Here is a 21,381-nt window from a genome sequence, read left to right as displayed (position 1 = left end):
ATACCTTCGATACTGACCTCCGTTATCAAATGTTAGGCCTATTTTCATGAACTTTCACCTGGAAAATTAAATTATGAGCACTCTGAACAACCCTACCCGGCGACACTGAACATTTTGTCACGGTTTCAGAAATACCAAGTGCATTTACCAAATTTTACTTTCCTTCTTTTAACACACAACTATTAAACCTGTCATTGTCATGCCACAGAAACTAATTTTCCTGTTTTTTTCTCTTGAAATTCAAATAATTAAATCGAAGTTCAAGATGTAATTCAAGCATGTTATTGACCTTTTCTCAACATACAGCCACCCAGCAGGTCAATATTGAGTATAAAGCCTCCAGAAGCAGGTAGACTTTAAGGTTGTATGCGCCTCAATGAAAAACTTGACCTTTAGCTCGATTTCCTCAAGCAGTATTTTAACCATACTCTGTCCACATCAAAGTCAAAATTTTTGTACAACAGATATTACAAGTGACCCATAATTTACTGATATTTTCAATTCAAACTGCTGCTCCAGAGGCAGGTAAATTTTAATGTTGTGTGCGCCTCAATCAAAGACTTGTACTTTTGATCTACTTTTCCTCAAGCAAATATTTCACCCACACTCTTTCAAAAGTAAGAATAAAATTGGAGTTTAATTCGTAAATGTTCATTGGTACTAGAGAAAACAAAGTATGGGGTACCTCCATTGTTTAAACATTATAGTACTCTCTAACTGACAACCACGTATAGGGTACCTCCATTGTTTAAACATTATAGTACTCTCTAACTGACACCACGTATAGGGTACCTCCATTGTTTAAACATTATAGTACTCTCTAACTGACAACCACGTATAGGGTACCTCCATTGTTTATGTTGGGTTCAGAAAATGTTGTCCCTTCAAGGAAACAGAGTCGTGTACTCGGCCGTGTGGGGTCGTTCGGGCATCTCAACCGAAAAAAAACAAGGTCCGTCGGAGGGCTCAAAGCCCGGCGGTGGCAGTCCCCGGGTTGGTGGGTACCCATGCTTGTTACCCAAGTTTGAAAAGTACCCCCTTTCCTAGAATATTTCTGAGAAAAAACACCCCCTATTTGTGGCAAATCTGGGAGAAATTAGCTGTAACAAACATACCCTTATTTTCGGAATCTAAGAGGTTTAGTATGTTGACTTTCAGGGTTGACCCTGGAGGTTGACTTTGTATACATGTACATACATCACAAATGTTTGTCCTCTCCTGATTTTAGTCACATTGTGAGTGAGACTAGACCAGATTTAGTGTCCTAGGGTGATTATGAAAGGACTACCCCTAATCTCGGAGGTTACTCTGAAAAAGTACCCCTTTTTCCCGATTTCACGGACCTAGAATCTCCGAGATGACTGAAGAAAAACACCCCCTTTTCCGTGAATTTGGTAACGCGCATGGGTACCCACCAACCCGGGGACTGCCACCAACGGGCTCAAAGTTGCCGAAATCGACCGAATTTCCTTCTTTTTTCTCTTGAAATTCAAATGAATAAACTCGGTTTGAAGTTCAAGCTTTATTTCAAGTATGTAATTCACCTGTTCTCAACATACAGCCACCTAGCAGGTCAATTATCGGGTAAAGAATCTCCAGGGGCGATAAACTTTAAGGTAGTATGCGTCTCAAAGAAAGACTTAAACTTGAGCTCAAGCTTTCCTCTAGAAATATTTCAACCATACACTGTCAAAATCAAAATAAAAGTCGGGGGTCACTGTTCAAATTTTTGTACTGCCGAAATTACAATTCTACAAGATTTACAGATATTTTCAATTCAAACTGTAGCTACGGAGACAGGTAAACTTTAAGGTAGTATACTCCTTAAAATTCGGCTCAGGCTTTCCTCAAGCAATATTTCAACCATACTCTGTCAAAATACAAAATAAAAAAATTGATGTAACCGTGCAAATGTTTTTACAAGAGAAAACCACATATAGGGTACCTCCATTATTTAAACACTTAAGTACTCTATACCTGACAACTACATATATCACGGTTTCTCCTCTGTTTAAACACTCCTGTACGCTATACCTGAAAACCAAGTACAGAGTACCTCCGTTGTTTTGGCTAGCTACAGATTGGTTAGCTTCAGAAAATTCTGTCCATTCAAGGAAGCAGAGTCGACCATCGGCCGTGTGGGGCGTTTATGGACATCAACGCCAAAAAAAGTCCGCCTGAGCAGTGAAAGTTGCCAAATTTTCTAGTTTTTTCTCTTGAAATTCAAATACATAACTTGCTTTGAAGATCAAGCTGTAATTCAAGCATGTAACTGACCATTTCTCAACATACAGCCGCCAAACCGGTCAATTATTGGACAAAACGGCTCCAGAAGCAGGTAATCTGTAAGGTTGTATGCACCTCAATGAAATACTTAAAGCTTTCCTCAAGCAATATTTCAACAATAGTCTGTCAAAAACAAAGAGAAAAATTAGGGGTCACCGTGCAAATTTTTGTACAACACACATTTCGAATTACCCAAGATTTACCGATATTTTTAATCGAAACAACAGCTTCAGAGGCACGTAAACTTTACCTGAAAACCAAGTATAGGATACCGCCATTGTTTGGTTAGCTGTCCTTTAAAGGAGGCAGATTCGGGTACTCGGCCGTGTGGGGGCGTTTTTTTACAATCAACATCCCAGAAAAAGGTCCTCCGGAGCAGTCAAAGTTGCGAAAATTGGCAGAATTTTCCAGTTTTTTTTCCCTTGAAATTCAAATAAGTAAACTCCCTTTCAAAACCAATCTGTAATTAAAGCACGTATTGTCATTTCTCAAGATACCGCCGCCTAGCAGATCAATTATTGGGTAAAAAGCCTCCCGAGGCAGGTAAATTTTAAGGTACGTACTTAAAACTTTAGCTCGTTTTCCTCAAGCAATAATTTCAACCATACTCTGCCCAAATGAAAAATCAAAATTCTAGGACACTGTTCAAACTTTTTTACTACAAAAAATACGAATTACCAAAGATTTACCGATATTTTCATATCAAAATCTAGCTTTGATGTCGAATGGTAGAGAAGAAAATCTGAAAGACCACACATTTGTCATTTTAGGGACTGGTCAGTTTCTTCAGCGTGGGGGCTGGTGAATTTTTTGCCAACATCAAAAATAGGCTGATCCTCCCCCATTCCAACTTTCGAAAAACGGGTGACACTCCTCAACGACAAAGGTTAAAAAATACTGCAATTATACGGTGTCGCTCACATTTGATCAGAATTGGTACATACCAGTATGGGTACCAAAGATCAACAATAAATGTTGTTTCTATTTGTTCAGTGCAGGAAAATTCTATGTTGATGTTATGACAATGAATTCTGCACAGTACAACCAGAAAAACAACAAGAATGACAGAAGTTTGACATACTGCTACAGAGAAATAGATGTTTTGATCAAAAAAGGGCAAAAATTGTCCTAAAAACACAAATATTGAAATTTCACCACATTTTTTGCAAACAGCTTCTCAGCTTGTCAGAAGATGATCTGCAACATTTCGCGAAATCTATCAGCAATATAAATCACTGGGCCATAAGTAGTTACAGCACGCAATCTTATTTGCGCTAGTGATATGGATGTACATTGTATCTCAGACAGCGTCTAACTAAAAAAAATTATAAATTTGAAAATTTACTTAGTAAAAAATATTAGCACAGCTTTTCTCATTTGGAAAAATTTTTTTTTAGAAATTTACAGTTGTAAAAAAAATGTTCACAATTTCATTGAGGCCACCCCCTCCCAAGATCTAATGGTCTGTCCCTTAGTTTGAGCAGGTCTGTTAATATGTAACAGTTCATAAACAATGACAGGAAATGACTACAGGTCAGTGGAGTATCCTGTTTCAGCCATTGGTATGCGACCACTCATGAACATTTGCAGAATTTCCCTTTTTCTTACCTCATTTGCACATTTTTGACACTGATGTGTTCATTTGAACAAATTCACATCTCAACCCCTACATCTACCTGTACACCAAATACTGAGACGGTAGCTTTGGCGGTATGGGAGCCTTTGTGTGTGATGGACATACATCCGCACATACCCACAAATATGCAGACACAGACGCCACTCAGAACCAATGAAATTGACATGCCAGTTATAAGATAGGAATTTCAAAGTTTCAATTTAAAACTTTAATACAGTGTTTTGAATGAGCTGTCAATCTATTTTATACTATCTAATGTCCAGAAGTGTTGTACATAAATGGATGTTTTACTATATTATGAAACTTTGTAAACATTTTACCGATTTGCCGACAGCACAGAATATCACAAGTCAATAGGAATTGTACAAAATTGATGTATTCAACCATGTCATGTTTCTTGCACATGCAGTGACTTTTGACCTCAAATTTGACCAAATCAAACTGTATTTCAACTGCTATTATAATCATAGCCTTGTCAAAACCAGTGACATTTATGATGTCATCCCAACAGATTATTACTTACAATGAATCCTATCATCCAACATTGTAGCCAAGGATGTTTCCTCCATCAACAATTCACAGGCTTTACCAAAACTTTCCAACAATGGCAATAATGTAACCCCACCAAGCCCATAATGGACTAAGGTAAACTAAGCACAAAACAATGTACTCAGACTTGCCTCACACATTGTGTGCAAAGTTTGCCTTAGTCCATTATGGGCTGAGAGGGGACATTGTAGCTGTGGGTCCATAGCTGTGGTGTTTTCAGACGGGATTCTTGCCTTTTACGGGCTGGTTTTGACTTTTACGATTTTTAACCCCGCCACCACAAAAAAAAAATCGGAAAAGTCAAAACCAGCCCGTAAAGGCAGGAATCCCGTCTGAAAACACCACAGCTATGGACCCACAGCTAGGGACATTGTTGCTTAGGTAATCTATTATTTCTTTACACAATTTCAAATCAACACAGCAGCGATGGTGAATTTGTCTAATATCACGCAGTAAACACAGCAACCATGGTGAATTTGTCTAATAGTAATATCACGCAGTAAACACAGCAACCATGGTGAATTTGTCTAATAGTAATATCACGCAGTAAACATAGCAACCATGGTGAATTTGTCTAATATCAGGCAGTAAACACAGCAACCATGGTGAATTTGTCTAATAGTAATATCAGGCGGTAAACACAGAAACCATGGTGAATTTGTCTAATATCAGGCGGTAAACACAGCAACCATGGTGAATTTGTCTAATAGTAATATCAGGCGGTAAACACAGCAACCATGGTGAATTTGTCTAATATCAGGCAGTAAACACAGCAACCATGGTGAATTTGTCTAATAGTAATATCAGGCGGTAAACACAGCAAGTTGCTAAAACACAGACTCACTGACTCAGCAATAAAACACATACACATCACATTTATCCCTTTATGAGTTTATTGGAATCTTGTAGAAGAATATCAAACATGGCAGTTCAGGACTAAAATTTATACAATACATCATCTGAAAAAAAATCAAAACTTCTTGAAATACCAAATAGGAAAAAATGGAATTCTTATGAAAATTTATAAAAGTTTGAAAGATCTATGTCAATTTGAATACCCGAATTTGATCAATTAAGTAATTACAAAACTGCATACACCACATCTTACACTTCAAAATTTGACAAGGTTTGGTGATTCCCTGAATTGTAGTAGAAGTGGTTTTTTAATCTTTAAAGGGAAAAAAGGAAATACACACAAACATAAACAAAACAAAACTATTCAAACATAACGTATTCAACAAGACCTGAACACAAAGATGCTGGTTTCTGTAAAACACAGGTGTGGGAAGAAAATTATAGATTAATTTCAGATCACCATATCATAATTAACATCAGTTCAAATAAAAACAAACTGATAAGATTTGTGTTGGTGTAACATTTTTTGATTTCTGACGTAAGCTGCAATAAGATGACTGATTTCCAGTGCTAAATACAGGCTGGTTTCAAAACATGAACAAAATGAATAGAAAGTGCAGACTGGGTAACAAGAGTGGATGGGATAAACATTCAAGCAAAAAAGACGAATTATTGAACAATTACATGTAAATGACACATACAATGCCTTATAACATTCCCAGGCCATGATTTTTTCCAACAATTTAGAATTTCTTTCTCTTGCAGAGTAATGTAATGAGCATTGGGTGACAGTGATGTGTTTTACTACGTACTAGATCTGTCATGTTAGTTTTGGATTCACATTTTAATAAAGCTGAGTTTCACCTCATGTATTTGGGTCAGATATTTCAAGCAAATTTCTGATCTTTGGCAGGAAATCTTTGCCCACAAAACGGTCTGCCAACAATCAAATAAATTAATCTCCATGGTGGGGGAGCTCTCTAACTATTCTAAAGTCTTTATCATTAAATAGCGGAATGAAATGATCAATATTTTCACCCATTGTGATTAGCTAGGTTGAACTCTAATGTGATAAGTCTGCATGGTTACCAGCCAATGGTTTTTCATCTGAAAATTTCCCTGCCACCATGGGGAAGGTGCCCATGGGCTAGCTATTCTATAATATGATGAAAAGCCAGCAATAACAGAATTCTGTTTAATAGCAAATAGAAAGATTCATCCAAATAATATCAGACTAACAAGCAACCTATTAAACATTGTACAAGCTCTATGACAATATAACCTAACTAATATGGTAGTCTACAAAGTGGAAATTTATTCATGTTTATTGACAACATGAATACAGACAGTCTATTATCAACTGAAGGCAATTTTGGTGTTTGGCTGCATAGTGAGGGTATCACTAACTCTGAATTGGTGAATGCATATGTATTTCAATTTTCAAAATGACGAAGACAAAAGCTCATTACAGCAAAATTAAAAAAAGGGAAATTCTCAACAGAAACCATACTTTCTGCATCTCACAGCATAAATTCTTGAAAGTTTTGGCAAGGAATAAAACAAGACTATTTACAATAAAGACCAAAACACAGCAGATCTTTGGAAATTTTTGATTTTCACAAATTGGACAGAGTGTTACAGAACCACTGCGTTGTTGAAAACACACTACGGGACATCACGACAAAGCCACCACTTATGTTTGTGATGGAGTAACCATGGTAACAGTGGTAGGATACATTGTTACCATGGTTACCTGGCACTTACACTTGGTGACATGATAATAAGCAAGGTAGACCAAGTTTCAGCAATGTACATCTAATAACTACCTAGCTATTTCTAGTACACTTACCAAAACACAGATATCAAAACAAAGAAATGTGACAAAAGTTTAAAGCCTCCTTTTGCAAAATAGTACTAATAAACAATATTAAATTTCTACGTATTAATAACAATGAAAACAAAAAATATATAAAGCAATGTTATGATGCAATTACATGAGCAAAAATTACAAAACCAACACCACACTTCAAAAACTCCCTGAATCATTGGATGTTGTGAATATTAACTTCAGTAATTGTGTTGTTGTACTTGGGTAATGCACCACACATCAAATTGCACAGGTTCTTTGTGTTTTGAGGTAGATGAAGTCTGATTAACAGTCTTTGTTACTGTGAAGGAATAAACAAATAGAAAATCCATCAAAAGTTGGTTACGATGTCAACAGTTGTGAAGAATAGACTGTCATTGTAGGATTGTTCATCCAACATTTATTATGATAAGTCTCTGTACTACACAGGACATCATAGGGTCATTAGTTCTAGTAGTAGTAGTACAGTATCTTGTACAGGGTCCATAAGTCATTGATGTGTGAAGATCCATCAGTGGGTGAGATGTCTACGGGATCCATTCGTCAATGTGTACAGAATCCATCCATTGACATTTCAAACACTGGAAATACTCTTATACTATTAGTGGATTTTCTGTTCTTATATTTTGCAGATCTTAATTTTTGCTAGATATTTTGCAGATCTTAATTTTTGCTAGATATTTTGCAGATCTTAATTTTTGCTAGATATTTTGCAGATCTTAATTTTTGCTAGATATTTTGCAGATCTTAATTTTTGCTAGATATTTTGCAGATCTTAATTTTTGCTAGATATTTTGCAGATCTTAATTTTTGCTAGATATTTTGCAGATCTTAATTTTTGCTAGATATTTTGCAGATCTTAATTTTTGCTAGATATTTTGCAGATCTTAATTTTTGCTAGATATTTTGCAGATCTTAATTTTTGCTAGATATTTTGCAGATCTTAATTTTTGCTAGATATTTTGCAGATCTTAATTTTTGCTAGATATTTTGCAGATCTTAATTTTTGCTAGATATTTTACAGATCTTTTGATTCTTTGGGGGAAAAATCCCAGTAAAGTGACCTCACATGAACTCTGTATCTTTGTATCAAGATATGTAAATAAGATGACTTACTTGTGCATAGTGATGAGGTTGTAGCTGCTGCATTGACATAATGTCACCATTTCTAACTGCATGTGGTGGTGGGTTTGGATAGGCAGCCATATTAGGATCTAGCACTACACCAGGTGGTCCTACAGGCATGGGTTTATGGTTCATGTACATGTTGTTGGCAGCATACTAGAAATGAAACACATCACATGATATTACAAGGCAATACACAAATTGCTTATTGGAGCCAAATTGGTTTTGTGCCATAATACCAATCGAGTGAAGCAACTGTCAATGGAAAAGTGCTATTAAGTCTATTGGATAGCCATGCAAAATAACAGCTGTAGCAATTCTGTAGTGATTATCGGTAAACATGGTTGACATATTAGTATTTGTGGTGACTGTAAATTTGACTGTCAGGGTTACACAAATTGAAATACTGATCAACTTGGTAATCTTTATGACAAATAAACATAAACATGTAATTCTGAAGACGTGGAAGTAATTTCTTGTGTACTTCTACATGTTTTTTCAGGTCTCCATAGAGAAATTTCATCTGTTTTAAACTAAACTTTTGTTGTCAATTGTACCTTTATACTTCAATGGTGCAAAACCATGCACTATGTATCAGAACAGAGCCAACCTTTACCAAACACAGAACCCATCTGTGTCCAAAAGTGATCCTACAAAATTGTCTGCATTCTTGTTGTTCCATTTTTATTTGAGTTTTGTTGAATTTTGTGGCTGAGAAAATTTAACAAGTGTTGCTTTTGGTGATTAAATGACAGATTAAATGGGTGATAGGTACAAATGTACACCAGTACCGTTGTTTGGATAGGGTACACTATTGTCAAAACACTGTTTGTTTAAGAGAACTATGTGACATACCATTACCTTCTAAATCTCAAACATGATTGCTCATTATAAACTGCAATTTAATCAACCTAACCTCCACTGACTTTTTAATATCATACACAGGGAGTGTCTGCTTGCATCAACAAGACTCAATCCACATATCAATGAACATGGGTGTATATCAAACAAAGAATGTCATGAAGATTACCTGTTGTGGGTACATCTGATTTGCCATAACTTTAGGTATTTGTTGCTGGTACATAGCTTGATGTTGAAGTTCTTGAAGTCTTTGCTGTTCTTGCTGCTGTCTCATTTGATGATACATAGGGTGACCTGGGGGCAACCCTGGGTCATGTGATGGCATTCTGTGCATCGATTGGCCGAATCTTGGATCATGTGACAACAGAGGCACTGGTGGTTTGTTCATTTGTCTGTTAGCTGTAAGGAGATGTCTCAAGCTTGGCGAGTCATTGAAAGGCTGTTGTGGTAATAGAGACTGGTTGTACATTCCTGGGAAAGTGGTCTGTTGGTATGGAATTCTAGGTGGTGTCTGGCTTTTTGGCTGGTTGTCTAAATCTAAGAATGTCTTGGGACTTTCTGGTTGATCCATGGTTGTACTAACTGGCAGTTTTGTGCATTTGGGTTGATTATCTAAATTTAAGAACTCTTTAGGACTTTCAGAATTTTCATGCAAATCTGAAAATACACTTGCTACAGGTTTAACAGTTGACTTGCCCATTAAGGGAGGGCAAGAACTCGCTATATCTACTGTACTTTTACTTCCCTGAGTTGTAATTGGTCCATTAATATGCAAATTTGATATATTGCCCGTCTCATTTGCATGTTGTGGTCCGTTCAATGACAATGTGTCTGGTACTAAGTCAGGTACAGACGACTTCAACACTTGGCAGAATTGCTACTAGTCTTGCGCTTGTCACTGCTGTCATGACTTTTTCTACGACTTCCTTTCTTTGTATCAGGTTGACTTGCTTGTTTTGAGTCTCTGTCCTTGGAGAACTGTAGAAATTCATTGACGAAGGCATCATGTGTTTTTATTAATGGAAGACGGTGACTTGAGAGGAGGCTTACTAATTTACTTTGTTGTTCTTTGGAATGTACAGCAGCTGAAACAGATACCTGGCTGCTTACTTCACTCTGCTTTCCTGATCCTGTTTGTCCTGAGTTTCCGGATTTATTGATTCCCAACGATTGCTCTTGGTGGGATTTGTCCAAAGGCTGACCAGCCTGTGCTGAGTCTCTGGTAGACTTTTCATTCACAAAGTTCTGATTGGACAAGGCGCCTGCTGCAGGTATCTGTGGCATTGCTGAGTGTTCTGATGTCATCGGCATGAATGGCTGACTATTGGAATGTGATGAAATATTTGGGTACTCTGAGATTGTGTTCAGTTTTTGTGTTGGCATACTGTGCAAATTTGGTTGAACTCCTGGGTCTGCGGTGACATCATCCCTTGAGGCTGTACTGGCCCAGCTTGAGAATTTCGTGGCACACTTTTAGACTGTGGTGAAACACCTTGAGAATTTAGCAGAATGCTTTGAGATTGTGATGAAACAATGGGAGAACTCAGAGGCACACTTTGAGATTGTTGTGAAACACCTTGAGAATTAACCGGCATACTTTGAGGTATAGTTGGAACACCTTGGGAATGAGGGGGAATACTGTGAGACCCTGGTAGTATGGCTTGAGAATGTGGTGACATACTTTGAGAATGTGGTGGCATACTTTGAGAATGTGGTGACATACTTTGAGAATGTGGTGGCATACTTTGAGAATGTGGCAGCATGCCCTGAGATTGTTGAGGTGGCACACTTTGGGGATGTCGGAGAACACCTTGAGAGTACGGTGGTAAGCTTTGAGAATGTTGAGGCACTCCTTGAGAATGTGGTGGCAAACTTTGTCGAGGTGATAAAACTTGAGACTGAGACTTGACAGGTGAGCCATGGGGATCTGTTTGTATGCCTTGAGGAGGCAGTGTTGATCCTTCCAGTCTGTTACTCCACTGTGGAGTTCTCATCCTATGCTGATTCAAATCAATCATGTGTTGCTGTGAGTTGCTTGGTCTCTGTGGACTGCTTGCTACTCCAGGTGGCAGGTGGGGTTGTCTCTGTGGATTTCCTGACATTCCAGCTTGATATTGCTGATTCCATGGATCTCTACCTTTCATGAAAATTGGAATGCCATCATACTGGGCTTGATGTCCATGTGATGGTGCTGCCGTTGGCTTAACTCTTTGGGATTGCATGTCTTGTTCACCTGGGCCTTGGACATTTAGGTTTGGTGGAACATTTGAATGATGCATTTGACTAGCATGGTATCCATGTTGTTGTTGATTTCTGGTTTCAACCATCTGATGTATACTTGTTGGCATATCTTGTTGTAAGTGTTGAGAAGGTCCAGCAACTCTTGGTTGATTCCCTGGCATCATCGGCCTTCCAATTTGGTCTGCAGGCATGGTGGGTCTTTTTGGCTGAGATTCTGGCAGAGCAGATTTTGATGTTTGGTCTTTTGGCATCTGGCTGTCAGGCATTAATGGTCTCTGCATCTGATCAGCTGGTATGGATGGTCTTGGCATCTGGTCACCACCTGGCATTGACAGCCTTGGCATCTGGCCACCTAGCATAGATGGTCTCTGCATCTGGTCACCTGGCATAGATGGTCTCTGCATCTGGTCACCTGGCACTGAAGGCCTTGGCAGCTGGTCACCACCTAGCATAGATGGTCTCTGCATCTGGTCACCTGGCATAGATGGTCTCTGCATCTGGTCACCTGGTATAGATGGTCTCTGCATCTGGTCACCTGGCACTGAAGGCCTTGGCAGCTGGTCACCACCTGGCATTGATGGCCTTGGCATCTGGTCACCTGGCATAGATGGTCTCTGCATCTGGTCACCTGGCATCGAAGGCCTTGGCAGCTGGTCACCACCTGGCATTGATGGTCTCTGCATCTGGTCACCTGGCATAGATGGTCTCTGCATCTGGTCACCTTGCATAGAAGGCCTTGGCATCTGGTCACCTTGCATTGACAGCCTTGGCATCTGGTCACCTGGCATAGACGGCCTCTGCGTTTGGTCACCTGGCATTGGTGGTTTTGGCAACTGGTCACTGGGAACCATAGGTCCTGACATCTGACCATCCATCATCAGAGATGGTGGCATTGGACCTCCAGCCATCATAGGTTGTTGCATATGGCCAGTTTGGATCATGTGTCCTGGCACTGGACCTCTTGGCATCATAGGTCTTGGTATTTGGCCTTCTGGCATCACCGGCCTTTGAACAGCATTTCCTGGCATACCTGATCTTGAAATCTGATCACTTGGCATGGAAGGTCCAGGAACTGAGGTGCCTGGCATCATTGTTCTCTGTGCTTGATCACCAGACATTGGTAGCATAGGTACTTGCTGACCACCTGGCATCATAGGTCTAGGCACTTGATCTCCTGGCATCAAAGGTGTTGCCATTGGTCCTGGCATGGGATGTCTTACATCATGTTGAGGTATCCCTGTTGGCCTTGGCTGAATATTTCTGGCATGGTAATTATTCCAGTACTGTTGATGGATTTGTTCTCTAGTCATTGGGGGTCTGTTAGAAGCACCCCCATCACCTGGATAGTACGGAGGTGGAGGTGGTTGCCCAGGTGGATACCCTTGTGGCATATACTGCCCAGGTGGTCCTGCTCTGTACATTTGCTGACCATTCACTGGTCGATATCCTGGATGGCCAGGTGGTATTGGTGGTTGTCCAATCATATGTGGAGGCAGTGGATGTCCAGCTGGTGTTTCACCATTACGTACACGTGTAATAGTGACTTGGTCTCCCATAAAAGGTACTGGGGGCTGTACACGTGCCATCTTTCCATCCACTTTACCCATGAAAGGACTTCCTTCACGACTGTTACTATCGCTATCTTCACCATGCACTTTGTTCAACATCTTGTTTGCAGTATGTTCCAAATCTTTCAAGCCTTGAAACGAAAACACTTTCTTTGGCTTCTTTACAGAAACAGGTTCAACATCAGCACCAACTTGATATTCTTCGTCACTGTCGTTTTCTTCATTAGGAAACTCTTTGGCCATGTTTTTCTTAAAACACCTAGACAAGTTATCTGCCATCTGGGTATACTCACTGTCTTCTCCGTTGAAGTCTTCACAATTTTCAACTATTAAATTGAAATCATCAGCAAACTGAAAATGACAAGAAAAGTACTTCATGGTAAATATACTTGCATGATATTCAATTTTTATAATTACCCAATACATTAATGAAACAAAAACTGCAGACTAATGAGACCATATTTTTACTGTACCTGTTAGTGGGCATATTTTAAGTAAGCAGTTTGTTCGATGTTTATTTATAATTTAAATAACTGTGTATTGACCTGAACTATGAAATGAGTCTTCTAATCAGTACATGCAGCTTAGTTGTAATGCATGATACCATTGCTATGTTACAGTCACAAACAATCAGTATATCTGATTTTGATCAGATATAGAGATGTGCTCCACTTCCCCTTGCTGTGTATTGCCCTGTTGTAAATAATCACAATGACAACACTGGTAGATTTCTTTCCCTTGTGCTACACATTCACAATGCTGGCAGCTATGTATGTATGCATGTAAAGCATTCATGCATGCCTGCCTCTCAGTCTGCCTGCCTGTCAGTGTCTGTCTGTCAGTGTCTGTCTGTCTGTCTGTGAGTGTGTGGTGTGTGTGTACATGAATGTTCATTAGGGAAACTGAAAATACGAAAAAAATCTAACACAAAATTTACTGCAACCACGCAAACAAGAAAACACAAAATCATATACAACCATCTTTATTTATATCATGTTCAAAGACAGCCAGGATGTGTATCCCTATCTTCACTTGGTTTTTGTACAAAAGACATTTAAACTTACAAAATCTTTCATTTTGCGAGCAATTACCACAACATAAGGAAAAGTTGTTAATATATACGCACACCTTTATGTATGTGTACATGAATGTACATTATATATTTTCTGAATGTCTGTCTCTCTGTATTGCCCTGTTGCAGAGACACAGACAGTTGTAATATAAAATGCTTTGAAATGCAGTGTACAATTTTCAGATAAAACAAATAATAATTGTTTGCATTGCTTCAAGTATGTTTGCAGATACTCACTATAAATTTCATATACACAAACCCATTCTAAAAAGGTCACATCTCACCCAAACTGGAATGGTTTCATCCACAGAATGAATGAATGGCTGGATTGAATGTAGGTATCAGAAAAGAAGATACAGTGACTCTACCTTGTCAAACTCAAATCAAAATTGTTTACTATATTCATAGGGATACAGGAGCAATGCATATTATTGATATGGCCACATCAAATTAGTGCTGCAAATCTGTATGGCCTGCTTTAACTACAGAAAAGGTTTTGATGTATGCCATGGTGGACAGTAAACACATGTGGTTGCTATATTGCATAAGGTACACTGCTTGTGGAGAGATATTTTGATAGAGACACACCTCTTCCTTTGTTGTGTATTTCTTCTCATTCAATTTCTTCTCCATGGTAGCAAGATCCATAGGATTATCAATAACGTCATAGTAACCAGGTGCATAGGATTCATCAACAGGTTCAGCAAACGGCCAGGCATCTTGATGGGCTCTGACAGCATCAATTACTGTACACATATGAAAATATCAATGCTATGGTTGTAAACTGTGAAAATATCAATGCTATGGTTATAAACTGTGAAAATATCAATGCTATGGTTATAAACTGTGAAAATATCAATGCTATGGTTATAAACTGTGAAAATATCAATGCTATGGTTATAAACTGTGAAAATATCAATGCTATGGTTATAAACTGTGAAAATATTAATGCTATGGTTATAAACTGTGAAAATATCAATGCTATGGTTATCAACTGTGAAAATATCAATGCTATGGTTATCAACTGTGAAAATATCAATGCTATGGTTATAAACTGTGAAAATATCAATGCTATGGTTATAAACATTGAAAATATTAATGCTATGTTATAAACTGTGAAAATATCAATGCTATGGTTATAAACTCTGAAAATATCAATGCTATGGTTATAAACTGTGAAAATATCAATGCTATGGTTATAAACTGTGAAAATATCAATGCTATGGTTATAAACTGTGAAAATATCAATGCTATGGTTATAAACTGTGAAAATATCAATGCTATGGTTATAAACTGTGAAAATATCAATGCTATGGTTATAAACTGAAAATATCAATGCTATGATTATGAACTGTGAAAATATCAATGCTATGGTTATAAACTGTGAAAATATCAATGCTGCAGTTATAAACTGTGAAAATATCAATGCTATGGTTAGAAACTGTGAAAATATCAATGCTATATGGTTATTAACTGTGAAAATATCAATGCTGTGGTTATAAACTGTGAAAATATCAATGCTATGGTTATTAACTGTGAAAATATCAATGCTATGGTTATCAACTGTGAAAATATCAATGCTATGATTATAAACTGTGAAAATATCAATGCTATGGTTAGGTGCTTTAAATGAAATTCTTTGTTTTCTGTCTGTGTGCTGGTAGGTTTTCAGAGAAAATTAAGAAAACAAACACAATGTTTACGCTATTACAAATAAAAATATTACTTTTCCAAAAGAAACCAACTAAAAGTTGGCTGGCTGGTAGGTTTTTCAAAATTCAAAGACGGCAAACAGAATTTTCTTTAAATTGCTTTATTAATTGTGAAATATCAATGGTTATAAAGTGTGAAAATATCAATGCTATGGTTGCGAAAATATTCTAACACTTTCACTATCCTGTAACAATGTCTATCATTCAATAAATGTTGTTCAAGAAATCTCACTTACCTTTGAAGAGACCGATATAAATTTCATCCAGTTCGGTATAATCATCATCATCTTCCATGATTTGTTTCCTAGATACCCTTGGAGATTGAGTGTCAAAGTTTAGCAACTCTGGTGGTAGTTCTTTACCCTGAGATATTAAATACGCCTTCTCTTCACGTATGCGTGCTCGACGTGCCCTTTCTGTTGATTGGAAAGTGAAACACAAAGAACATTTTCAAATTGTGGTGGAATTATTGTCATGATAAAATACTGTCTTATGGACAAACAGCTAGGCCATGTTTTATATGATGTCCTTTTATAAAGAATGTTCAAACTTCATTTCTTTCTTCAAAGTTAACAATCAAGGCATTATATTACCAAGCAACAGAAAACAGCCTTACACAGCATATTTTACTGTCAGAAAAATCACGACTTGCTGTTTATAGTATAACCATGTTTTTGCCCAGGAATTGTAAAGGTGGGACACAGTGTCCCATGATTGTCAAAATAGGGGACACTGAGTTACAATAGGGGTCAATGTGTGAGCGAAGAACGCAAAGCAAAGTCAAGTCACCAAGGCAGAAAGGTATACATTCATTTTAAAATTAATATTGCTGGACGTCTCCTATAATGGTTTGTGGCAAAGTCATTTTAACTGGTTGTATTTACAGTTTCGAATTGTAAAAAAAGACATCATCATGATAAAATCAATTTCATGCGCATTTTTCTTTTATGGTGATTCTTGCCAGTGACTGCATTACATGTGTTTAACAGAAATAAAGAAGATGTTTCATTACGCTTATGACTCCAGAACTAGAAGTGGTTGAAGACAATAGTTTGATGCACATTGTAACCTGGGTTTTTATCATTACTGCTATAAAGTTCTCTTCTTTTTTATAATTGCTCCAATGACTGACAATTTTCCCTGAAAATTGCAAAAAATAAAGTTTTGAAAACAAAATATCTGAGAGAACTCCTTGATCCTCATGATAGCAATAGCACATTGCCATAAAGCTGTTTTGACAAGCTAGGTGGTTCTTGTTAAGATCAGCTACAATGAGCTAGGGGGTCTTGACTATATAAGGAATTCAGCATGGTGACCTCGATCTCTCTGGCCTGCAGACGATCGGAGAGTTGTATGAGATTCCTTCTGGGGAAATTTAAGGCAAATTACTACTTTGAAACTCAGGGATATAGTGTTTCAACAAAATTGTAGGGTTGATGATATTTTTAGGTGAAGTCATGAGCTTCCAGTACACCAAAATACACGTACAGTCAATGCCGTATGATGCCATGTGCCGGGCTAGTGACTGAAAATTTGATTCGCCGTACTTCACTGTACTAGCATATACATGTATTTACAAGTAAAGTTTCATTCAAAGTTGGTGGTCAATAAAATTTGCTTTGTGAAAAGTTTGTTGTTCTTTTTACAAGCCTTCCGCTTCCGAAATCATTGCCTGGTTATCGGGATCGTACGTGGCCTGGTATTTGAGTCTGTCCCCAAGGCTGCAGGGCTCAGTGGACGCACATCGCCTTGCTCATACCCTGAATCGTAAACTGTAACAGACTAACTGATTTTCCAATAGTGTTTACATTGTGACGAAAAAATAGACTAAATTTTAAATGTTTCATTGTCTCAATAGAGAAGCAATAACTGTACGGGCTATCAAGTATGTAATTTGGTAGCTAAAAAAGTAGTCTCTCTGTGGACGCTGGACTTACAATTCTAGCCCTGATTTTAGTGCGTCCCTGTGACCCATGTCCGGTATTTTTGCGGGACATTGTTGCTAATTTTGCGTCAAAAGACGCAAGAACGCACTCTGGGCAAAACACTGTATAACTGCACAGGGTCTAGTCTGTAAACCATGACTTGTTGTTTACTGTAAAATTAAACAGGTTCAAATCTACGACATTGAATGTTTACACCTTTTTCCAAGACAAATCCACAACAAGATCAACCAATCATTGTATTAATTGTAAAGATGAAACAACCACATCTATTTCACATGAAGGATTTACAATACCTTCTCTAGCCATTTGTCTTTCTTCACGTTCACGATTTCTCTGTTCTTCCATCATCAGCTCTCTTTCTTCTCGTCTTTTTTCATCCTCATGCTGTCTAAGCTTAGCCTCTTCTACGGCAACAATTGCAGCGATTTTCTCCTGTACACATTTCAAAATAGCAAATATTTGGCATTTTATAAATTGTTTCAGGTTTTTAAGTGAGCATGCCTGACACAAAGTAAACACAAAAACGTCATTGAGCAAGTTCAGTAACCCTAATAAAGCTACGAATGAATGTCAAATAATTGGAAAAACTTCTGGCAATCTAAGCAAATAAGAAATTAAATAAGAAATCAAAGAGTGCAAAGAATATCAAACACAAGCAAACACAATATCAAGTTTCTCTGTAACTATCAAAAGACAGGAATTTTTCTCAAATAGATAAAGAGGCCTGGGCTGATTAGAAATTGGCAGATATCTCTGTAAGAAGACACAATCTGACCATTTCTGGACTCTGTGCATATAGCTTTTAAGGAGCTAGTTTGGAAAGTAATTGAAGCGTGAAGAGTTCAGAATTTTGGAAGCATAGTTACGTTTGAACAGTCAACTGATATGAGTATATTCATGTGTTGAGTGGAGACCCTTGTGAACTAACTATTGAATCTTAGGTAACAGTTATAGGCTTAGAGGTCTTAATTAAGAACACTGGAACAATTATCCACCAAAAAAATATGTAATATTTCTGTATGTGTGTCAAGTTTGTATGGGGCATGTTCATCCTGGCATTTCAGGCTACAATTTGCTGTGAGAACTTTGGTAGCCATACAATGATTTGAAGTGATTTTAAAGGGACAACGTCGGCCATTTTTCATGAATGAGTTTGATACGAGATACTACTTATATTGTTTGACATATTGAAAGATACTGAATAAATGGGTGACCGTGCATATATTTGACCCCAGTTTTAGACACAATACATGTAACCATTGCAAAAATGAATTAATGGTCATGACCATTAATTCATATTCACTATGGTTTCATACAATTTGTCTAAAACCGAGGTCAAATATATGTACGGTCACACATTTATTCAGTATCTTTTCACATGTCAAACAATATCAGTAGTATCTTGCACCAAACAATATTCATGAAAAATGGCCGACTTTGTCCCTTTGAGCAATGATTTGGGGAGGGGGTTGATTTTATCAACCAGGCAATGATTTGGTTGGGAGGGGGTGATTTTATCAACCAGGCAATGATTTGACGGGAGGGGGTGATTTTATCAACCAGGCAATGATTTGGTGGGGAGGGGATTGATTTTATCAACCAGGCAATGATTTGGTGTGGAGGGGGTGATTTTATCAACCAGGCAATGATTTGGTGGGGAGGGGGTGATTTTATCAACCAGGCAATGATTTGGTGGGGAGGGGGTGATTTTATCAACCAGGCAATGATTTGGTGGGGAGGGGGTGATTTTATCGGCTAAGCAATGAGTTTGGAGGTGGGGGGTTTGATTTCATCAGCCAAGCAATAATTTGGGGAGGGGTGACTCTGCCAAGCAATAATTTGGGGAGGGAGTGATTCAGCCAAGCAAATGTAGAATGACAACAAATACCTCTTCCTCTTGTAGAATTCTCTTAGTCTCCAGTCTGGATGATGTTCTTCTTGGAGCAAATTCTGCTGATAGCTTCTTACGCATTTCTTTCTCCTAAAAGACCAGAATTCAAAAGAAATCCTAAACAATTCAAATCTTTTCAATGAACATTTTATGATGAGACGAACAAAATCACAAACTCCAGGCTTGACTTTTCACACAGTTCACTGACAGTCTGAAGGAAGCGATGAGAAATGTGACACTGTGGGAAACTATGCTCTTCACTAGTTTGATAGAATATCTGGAAGGATTGACTCTTTTCATAAGTCTAGCGCCCTCCTGTGGCCACTTGTGAATTTGAAGTCAAAGCACCAGTGGCCACAGGAGGGCGCTAGACTTATGAAAAGGGTCTATTATGTCACTTTCTAGTCTGTGGGGATGGGTTTGAGATGAAGACTAAGTCCATAACATGTCCTTGAAAGTTGTACAATGCAGGGTTTGAAATTTTATTTTTTGATTGGTGGCCAAGGTTGACTTCCAAATTCAAATGTTGGTGGTCAATAGCAAAATGTTGGTGGTCCAAAAAACCAGTCAGTATCGGAGTGTAATTCTTGTGGAGGTCGAGGTCTATAGGGGTGAATAGTAGGCTGACATCTTGTTCCAATATTATATATTATAGCCCAAACATGGGACTCTGTGCCCGAGGGTAGGTGACCATTTGCCCGACGTAAGGAGGGCAAATGGTCTCCTGCCCCGAGGGTACATAGTCCCTTGTTTGGGCTATAATGTTTTTATTACATGCCTCTCTTACTCAGTTTGCACAAAAAATATGTTTATTGGCAAATTATAGTCAAATGCTTTATTTTCATTTTAGACGAAAAAACGGTTAAAAATAGAACGATTTTCATCATCGAATGGCACATTGATATATTTAAACTACTGTTATGCGGTTCATCAATATTTTTATGCGAAATTTTCCAAAAACCGGATTTTCTGTGCAAAACATGAAATTTCAAGACTTTTACATCCAAAAGTTTTCAAGTTGAAAATAGTTCCGGTTCACTTTCAGTCCAGTGATGACTACGCGGCCCGCGACGTCATCAGCGAGTTACCATTGAATCCTATGTAGCGTGCGACGTTCGATATATGAGGCATGTAATAATCCACTATGCTGCTACTCATGTAATGTTGGTTTACAGGTCTGCAGAGTACAAAAGCATGACTGCCGAAAACTTGGTAGTCAAGATGGACAAACAAAAACCAAATGTGGTTGTCAAAATGAGAAAATTGCTGGTCTTTTGATGCGTAATGACTGGTTATGTTGAAGCCTGTGCAGTTTGCTTTCTTAGTGACATTATGTGTAAACAAATTTGTTCTCATCATGCACTGATGTACAAGAAAGAGACATGAAGATGATATTTACCTTTGAACAGAGTGTGGTGACAGTTTCAATAATTCTTACAGTAGAGTGAAAACTTACCTTAGTTGCCATCATATTGGCAATTTCAGGAACAAAGTCTTCTATGAGTGTTTTATACAATGCTCTCTCACACATGGCTTTACTTTTTTTGAATGTTTCAGCGAGTTGTTCCCAGTCTTGTACAGTCTCACAAATCAATTGCCATTTGGGAGTGTCATCTTCACACTCTGTCGATTCACTCTCACTTTCACTCTCACTGACAACTTTCTTTGGTTTGTTTACAGTCTTGGATTTCCCACCCCTCTTTTTCACACCTTCTTTCACAGCAATCACCTTGCCAGGTTTCTTTTTCTTTTCACTTTTACGTTTGTCCACA

General features: G+C 37.9%; 1 protein-coding gene across 1 annotated transcript in view; it reads right to left on the bottom strand.

The window, feature by feature from the left end:
• Positions 1-5,349: 5,349 nt before the first annotated feature.
• LOC139142225 (chromatin remodeling regulator CECR2-like) overlaps positions 5,350-21,381 on the bottom strand; it is a 38,585-nt gene continuing 22,553 nt past the window's right edge. Inside the window, 8 exon segments of the mRNA XM_070712106.1 lie at positions 5,350-7,494; positions 8,310-8,474; positions 9,349-13,339; positions 14,649-14,806; positions 16,009-16,188; positions 18,012-18,150; positions 19,607-19,699; positions 21,066-21,380. Coding sequence (XP_070568207.1) covers positions 10,544-13,339; positions 14,649-14,806; positions 16,009-16,188; positions 18,012-18,150; positions 19,607-19,699; positions 21,066-21,380 — 3,681 coding nt within the window. The 3' untranslated portion in view covers positions 5,350-7,494; positions 8,310-8,474; positions 9,349-10,543.

The sequence above is a fragment of the Ptychodera flava genome, chromosome 1 (assembly GCF_041260155.1).
Source record: "Ptychodera flava strain L36383 chromosome 1, AS_Pfla_20210202, whole genome shotgun sequence".
In the NCBI taxonomy this organism is placed as follows: Eukaryota; Metazoa; Hemichordata; class Enteropneusta; family Ptychoderidae; genus Ptychodera; species Ptychodera flava.
Note: the sequence above shows the minus strand (reverse complement) of the source record. Positions and strands in the feature narration are given on the sequence as shown.